At 39.3% G+C, this 7,800-nt stretch overlaps 1 protein-coding gene across 1 annotated transcript in view; it reads left to right on the top strand.

Annotated features, from left to right (window-relative positions):
* The window catches only part of LOC107676208 (serine/threonine-protein kinase WNK2-like), a 130,502-nt gene extending 124,581 nt beyond the window's left edge, over positions 1–5,921 (top strand). The window contains exon 31 of the mRNA XM_016470713.1: positions 3,157–5,921. Coding sequence (XP_016326199.1) covers positions 3,157–3,498 — 342 coding nt within the window. The 3' untranslated portion in view covers positions 3,499–5,921. The remainder of the gene's footprint in view (positions 1–3,156) is intronic.
* Positions 5,922–7,800: the final 1,879 nt, after the last annotated feature.

The raw sequence follows: 7,800 nt of genomic DNA, 5'->3' as shown, positions 1-7,800 counted from the left end.
TAAATATTTAAGTATTTGGCGCTGTGATGAACATCATAGCAAATACACAAATCTGAATGGCTGTTTAAATCATTTAAACACGATTCAGAAACAGAAAGTAGAACAGCTGCTTTGTTTACAGGGTTTAAGACTGCATTTAAATTAATTATTATTATTATTATTATTTCTGCAGTTTAGCGCCATCTGCTGTCAGAGAGTGAAAGTGCGCTTTCATCCAGAGCGTCTCTCACATGTTCTGCCATGTGCTTCTCGTCCGCGCTTATTTACATCAGTGTGCACGTGTCTTTCACGCAGCATACAGCGGTGTTGTGCATTTTAACCAGTTGATGGGAAAAGTATTCTTAAAATGCATTCAAAATTCTGAATAACTTGTAATATATAATTACTCACGGTATTTAGAAGAGCCCACGATAACAATATCGTGCATATTCATTACCGTGATATAGCGCATTACCGAATACCGGCACAAGTCTACTTGGGAGAGGAGAGTTGTTAGTTAGGCTTTGCTTAGAGAGTCTTTTGGCTGAGGTCACTCCTCAAAGCTCCACCTGGACAGCAGTATCAAGTTGTTAGGCTCTCTGTGAGCCTCCTTGATAGCTATTCTTAGTGTAGGGCAAATGTGGACCTCCTCTTGCTTTAGATAATCTTTATGTTGAGGCCTCGGTCCTTAGAGCTTATTTAGGGAGTAGTGTTAGGCTACTGGTGAGCCTCCTTGGTTACTGTCTTTAATTCAAAGAGCGCTGCTCTTCTTAGATCTCTTCTCGCTGTAGAGAGTCATCCTTTTTGGCCTCCGCTCCCCAGAACTCCGCTTGAGTAGCAATTCTAAGTTGTTAGGCTGTCTGTGAGCCTCCTTGGAAGCGGTCTTGATTGTTGAATGTAGTTAGGCCTCCTTTGGAGAGTTGTCATGCTGAGGGATTCTCAGAGCTCCAGTCAATGACTATATTGCCTTAAAGGTTTTCTCTGACAGCTGAACCCTTGAGCTCTGCCCACGGGCTAAATTTCTTTTTTAACTTGGTACTGCAAAGAGGAGAGGAAGGGTGCATTCTGGGACTTTCTCTGATAGGGTTTGTAGCTCGGATTTTGGCCATAAGGAATTAAGTCACTGGTCACTGGTGTGTACCTTAGGGATTGGGACTTCAATGTCAGCCATTTAGGCAGTCTGTCCCTTCAGAGTGGGTATTTGTTCCCCATTGCGATCCTCTAAAGAGATTTGAAAGGGAAAGTCTCATGTTACGCATGTAACTGTTGCCATCTTCAGGTATTCATGCTCGTCTCCTTCAGACAAGAAGTGGATGGCATGTCCTACAGATGCCCTTTTATACTGACGGTTACACTGGTAGTGACATCATAGGCTGTCACCGACCAATGTCATGTTCATTGTTGTGTTTTGACACATGCTTCAAACACTGGTCATGCTGGAGGTGTTTCCCATACAATCCCCTAAAAGGGATGTAGTGTGAGTTCCCATTCAAAAGGGATTTCAAAAGGCAAAAGGCAATTTCATGTTTTAACCACAGATTGTGATAGAGAGGCTAAAGTTTTGTAGTGCAGCTTTAAATCGAATGAATCTCAATGAAACCATTTACGTTGTTTATACATTGTGAAACGATTCACGAGTGTGCCAAGCTCATGCTAAATATTGTATTGTCATATCTGGAATATTAAGTGGATACTGACTTAAAAGCCTCTGATTGGCCATTTGTATTTGCACGCTCAAACAGGTCTGTGATTGGCTACAATGCTCAATGCCGCAAAATAAACATTTAACACTCTTCATAGAGTGTGTGCACACATACAGGAATGTTTAAAAGCTATCACTGGGTACCGGATCCACTCGGTACTCTGTGTCATTGGCTGGTGTCGTTACGTTTTTAAAATTTAAGTAACTTGGTACTAAACTACTGCTACTTTTGACAACACTAATAACAAGTGTCTTAAGCCAGCTGTACACTGTTTGATGTCTTTGATGTCTTTGGGATTGTTATGTCCGACTTAAACAATATGAGTGAGATATTGTGTAAAGCCAAAATCAGTGAAATCAGTGGCCTTGTGGTAGGGGTGTGCGATATATATCGTCTGCGATAATAATTGTGGTTTTAATGATGTGCGATTTGACATTATTGAGTATATCGCAAAAAAGTCAAACAAAACACACCTACAGAGTGCATACATACATTATATGATGAAGTCTAGTAGGTTAGACTATTCAAATGCATTTTGAATGATCACAAAATTCAAGATATGGGGGCAGAAAACTTACATATTCATATAATTTCACATAGTTAATCAATATCACATGCAGAGTACTGTTTTTTTTCTCCAAAAATCAGCATGATTACAAATGTGATATTGATTTTATACAACAGTTCAATAAACATTATTAATAAACATTACTTACCATATTGCCTGTTTTTGCTCTATTTCGGCAGCAAAATTAATTCCAGGTTTTAATTTCACATTTAAAGTATCTTTTCATTTTTTCAATAATTTCAAATATCAGTATTCAACATTTTATGTTTAAAATATCAAAACCTTATATATGTGTTTGTAACTGCAGGTTAAAGCATTCTTGTCCTACATTAAACAGTGTGGCATAAATGCCACTTCAGATGCAGCTTCTGTGTTTCCTCTGGACTGCAAAGATGAATTTTGTTGATACGGATTTCATTTGCTTGGTAACAGCCCAAATGTCTTATTATTCTAATTGACTGATTAAATGTAAGAATTTGACTCAAAAGATGATGCACACTTTTAGAAATAATGGCTTTATGAAGGTAAAAATGCTCATAAAAGGTAAAAGTCAATTAAAACGTATTGAAAAATATTAATTTCTACCACCATCACACAGAATATAAAGAATATCAAAAACTTTAGAAGTCAGTTGTCCACGGTAGTCCTTAAGATATCAGCGCAATAACACACTCAGCAAAATATTGTTATCGATAAAATCCCAGAAAAATATCGAGATATCTCTTTTTGTCAATATCGCACACCCCTACCTTGTGGCAATGCTGAGAGTGGAACGCATACTAGGTCTTAATTGTGTTCGGACACATTTGGGAACGCAACATTGTGCTTGTGCAGCTAAAAGCCTTTGCCTTCACGCCTCATTCACATCTTTTCCTACCATGTCGGTCTCTTTCTTTTTATTCCTAGATAAGGGGCTCAATCCCTCAGGCAGCTGTAAAGTTCCATCTACCACTGTCCTGTCCGCTGTCAGCTGCTCTGGGTCCCATCATGCCTCATGGCATCACCAGCACCACATCACCCATCCTCCAGCAGGGCGGATACTTGATGCCCACCGCCCCCTTTGCTGGTATGATGCCAGCCCCTGTGTATCCAAACCATTGGTCCGGTTTGCCCAGTCCAGTGGGCATGTTTGCTACGGCCGGTATGGTCCCTTACCCAGCCATGGGCAGCCCAGCACTGCAGACTTTTCCTCTGGTGGTGAAAAGCCCAGACGCCCCGATGTGCCCCAGCAAAGCCAGGACTGCATAAGAGTGCCGCCCTGCGCTCCAAACACCACAACAGACGCTGTTTTTTGAGTACGGCTAATCAATGCACACTTGCAGAAGGATAATCATGCAAGCTCAACACAGCTGATTACAGACATTTTCTCCCGGATAAATTAATTGCCCACTAATTCGCAGAGCAGTGGGAGTTTCTGCAACACTCTAGAATATGTTTTTAACTCTGCTTCAGGATCAAACCACAATCTCTGAAATGTCTGTGTGCTTTGGATCGCTGTTGGATTATGGACACATCTGTGCAAAGCCTTTGAGCCTGTAAATATGAGGTGTGTGTATGTGAAATTGGGCATGAGGGGGTGTGTTTGTGTCAAAAAAGTTCTGTGGGCACTGCTTTCGCTTTTTTCCCTTTTTTTGAAGACCTTTTAGTTCTTATGTTTGAATCTGTATTGAGGTGTGTTAGTAAAGGGGTTGACTGAGAGTACTGCAGGACCATGGCCTTCAATTCTACTGCCATAGAGTATAATTTTATAATAATTTCCCCCATAATTCAACATACTGTGAGTGACTAACCTACGGTAGCATGAGCAGGCGGCTCTTGGAGCTATAGACATATTTCACAAAACACGAGCAGAATAAATTTAGTCATTCTTACAATGATGTAAGAATTGAAATTCATGCTGCTTGTGTTTTATAAGAGGCCAAATGCTCAAAGTTGTCATGATTGATTATAGAAATATTAGTCCTACTTTTCAGTAATACTGTTTAGAATATTTTTCATAAATTTACAGCACTTTTGAGTGGCTTTCATTGGCTGTTTACAGAAATATCCAGCATTTTTAAACTATTTCAGGCCACAGGACAAAATCCCTACATGAAAATGAATAATTCAGGACGATGTAGTGCCTTGATCAGTTTTCCCTCTAAAGGTATGACTCACGTCTGAGGAAAAGCCATTCCTCTGTGGTTTAGCATGATTTTCCTTCTGTTCCTAATGCAATAGTTTTTTTCATAAGCCTTTTTTTCAGTCATGTGGTGGTTTACATATTTACTGTCCCCTTTGTTGAAGCGAGTTTGCAATCAATACATTTAACATAATTTTAAGTTTAAATAGGAGCTAGTCTGTGCAGATTGATAAATGAGTGCAGTTCCAGCTGTTGATGCTTGGGTTTCTGATCGTTGTACTGCATTCATAAGCAATACTGCACTACCATACTGTACTAAGCACAGAGGAAGTGAACAAATTGTTTACATTGCGATGATGTAATGTATTAATGCATGCCATCAAAGTGTCGCAGATACCAAAATACAAAATTAAGAATTGCTATCTAAATATATCAAGGAGCATTGTATGTGCTTGTGGTCTTGCAGAAACCCAAAGTGCGCCACCTTCCCTCTTTAGAGTGTAACACAGGGACTGAATGCAGGTTTGACTTTGGAATCAGTGTTGTGTGAACCCCGAATGTAGCATGTCAAATGCTGGAGCAGCACATTGACATTACATGCATGTGAATCAATCCCTCTGTTATGTGCACCATAAACCCCACCTATAATGTAAAAGCTAGCCAGACTTGGCACAGAGCAGATCTACTTTGCATTCATACACACAAGTTATGTTACTATTTTATCAACTCTATGTTTTTTATTTGCTTTGAATAACGGCTGAAGATTTTTTGTGTTCGTTTGTTTTCTCCATTTGCTCTGTTATGAGCTCTTTCACAGTGTCGGTGATGTTGAGATAATATTTTAATTTCTTTTAGTAGGGCAGTTCAATTGTTGTTTCATAAAAGTGATCCAATATGGGAGAAAATGCAAGCAATTGAATATTAGCTCACACAGATACACATATACAAAATGTATCTGTTTCCAAAACCCACATCCCAGTTTATACAGTTTTATTTGTTATGTTTCTAAGATGTCATCTTATTTTGTTGTGTAATTTAGTCACATTTCTGATAGAGCCAGCAGGCTGTTTTCTTTCTGAATTCTTCCATATTCTTCATCAGACTTTGAGTTTTTTTAAACCTCATTTTCAACAGTATCTTTGTAAAAGGCTGCGACCCACACGACTGCCAAACTGTGAATTGTACAGTCCTCTTGTATTTATTTTATCAGTGCTTTTGATGCATCTTCTGTCCTTTAATGTGTCATTCCATCCATTCATTTGTACAGGATGTTCAATCAGTCAGAATGATCTGCTTCATGTGAAATGTTTCCAGTAGGAAGGGGTTTCTGATATTCTGTTTTTGCTGTGTAATGCTAAAATCTCTGTCAATAATTACTTTACTTTGCCATGTTAGTGACTTACTGATCAATCTGATGTGGCGTTTAATAGGTTGTGGACTTTTTCTTTTTTTTTTTCCTGCATTGGCGCTCTGTGAATGGTTGCTTATGATGCACACCCTTCAATGAATTACTTTACTCCGCTCAGATACAAAATGCACTCACAACACAAAGACTGTGTCCAAGTTTAATTAAAGAATAAATAAATATTTTGTGCTTAATAAATACTGTGTTCTTGTTATTTTCCTAGGCATGGCCAGTGATATTCTGAGCAGAGCTCTTCAGGTACAGGTAGCAAAAAAAAAGTGCTGTCCCATTCCAACAGTATGGAAGCAGATGGGTAGCAAAATTCATTTTGAAATGTAATTTGCAAAATGGCAATGCAATATGTAAAATGGCAATGCATTTCTTTATTTAAATTTACATTTTCCCATACATATGTGCAACGTTTAGTTCAAAACGAAAATTAAAATTCAATTATATAATTTACATTTGCCATTTCCTAAACTAGTTTTAATATGTAAATTAAAAACATTTTAACGCTTTATAAGTTGCAAAATTAAAATAAAGATGTATTACCCAAATTGATTAGATGTTTAACATGTCCAAACAAAAATATCATTTAAATGCCATTTTTCCTAAATGCATTTAGACTTACGGGTAGGACACTTGGGATTGCATTTTCATCGTGATACTGCGTGATTATTGCAGCAATGCATTCTCCTCGCCCTCTTAAAGGGGTCATCGAATGCAAAATTCACTGAACTGAAATGTGTCTTGGCAGTGTGTGTACACATCCACCCTATAATGATAAAAATCCACCCAGTGCTTTTTTTTTTTAAATCTTGATAAATCCAAACCCCTTTCTCATATCAAGCCAATCTCAGATTCTTGGCAGAATGACGTAGTTCTGCACAGGCCCCTCCCACGATTGTTGATTGACAGTGGCATCAGTCTTTGGTTTTATCACAGCTCCGCCCTGAGTGAGCTGTCATCAGTCCGCCATTGTTTTGATGCCGGAGCAGGAGTAGACAAGAATGACTCCTAAGCGATTGAGGTGTTTTGTTTTTTAATGTATGTAATGGATGTAATAATGAACATAGCAGTCGTCATTTACTCCCAGCATCTGAGGCGCTGAAGACACAGTGAATTACTGTTACCGAGTGACTGAGGCGAGAGGCGTGCGGATCCATATGCAAAGCTTTATTAAAAGACAAGGTCAAAACAGGCAGTGGTCAACACCAGCAAACAGATATAGGCAGGCCGCTCCCCAGAACTCCGCTTGAGTAGCAATTCTAAGTTGTTAGGCTGTCTGTGAGCCTCCTTGGAAGCGGTCTTGATTGTTGAATGTAGTTAGGCCTCCTTTGGAGAGTTGTCATGCTGAGGGATTCTCAGAGCTCCAGTCAATGACTATATTGCCTTAAAGGTTTTCTCTGACAGCTGAACCCTTGAGCTCTGCCCACGGGCTAAATTTCTTTTTTAACTTGGTACTGCAAAGAGGAGAGGAAGGGTGCATTCTGGGACTTTCTCTGATAGGGTTTGTAGCTCGGATTTTGGCCATAAGGAATTAAGTCACTGGTCACTGGTGTGTACCTTAGGGATTGGGACTTCAATGTCAGCCATTTAGGCAGTCTGTCCCTTCAGAGTGGGTATTTGTTCCCCATTGCGATCCTCTAAAGAGATTTGAAAGGGAAAGTCTCATGTTACGCATGTAACTGTTGCCATCTTCAGGTATTCATGCTCGTCTCCTTCAGACAAGAAGTGGATGGCATGTCCTACAGATGCCCTTTTATACTGACGGTTACACTGGTAGTGACATCATAGGCTGTCACCGACCAATGTCATGTTCATTGTTGTGTTTTGACACATGCTTCAAACACTGGTCATGCTGGAGGTGTTTCCCATACAATCCCCTAAAAGGGATGTAGTGTGAGTTCCCATTCAAAAGGGATTTCAAAAGGCAAAAGGCAATTTCATGTTTTAACCACAGATTGTGATAGAGAGGCTAAAGTTTTGTAGTGCAGCTTTAAATCGAATGAATCTCAATGAA

The sequence above is a fragment of the Sinocyclocheilus anshuiensis genome, unplaced genomic scaffold (genome assembly GCF_001515605.1).
Source record: "Sinocyclocheilus anshuiensis isolate Anshui unplaced genomic scaffold, SAMN03320099.WGS_v1.1 scaffold2430, whole genome shotgun sequence".
Taxonomy (NCBI): Eukaryota; Metazoa; Chordata; class Actinopteri; order Cypriniformes; family Cyprinidae; genus Sinocyclocheilus; species Sinocyclocheilus anshuiensis.
The sequence above is the reverse complement of the archived record's forward strand: the minus strand, read 5'-3'. Positions and strand labels throughout refer to the sequence as shown.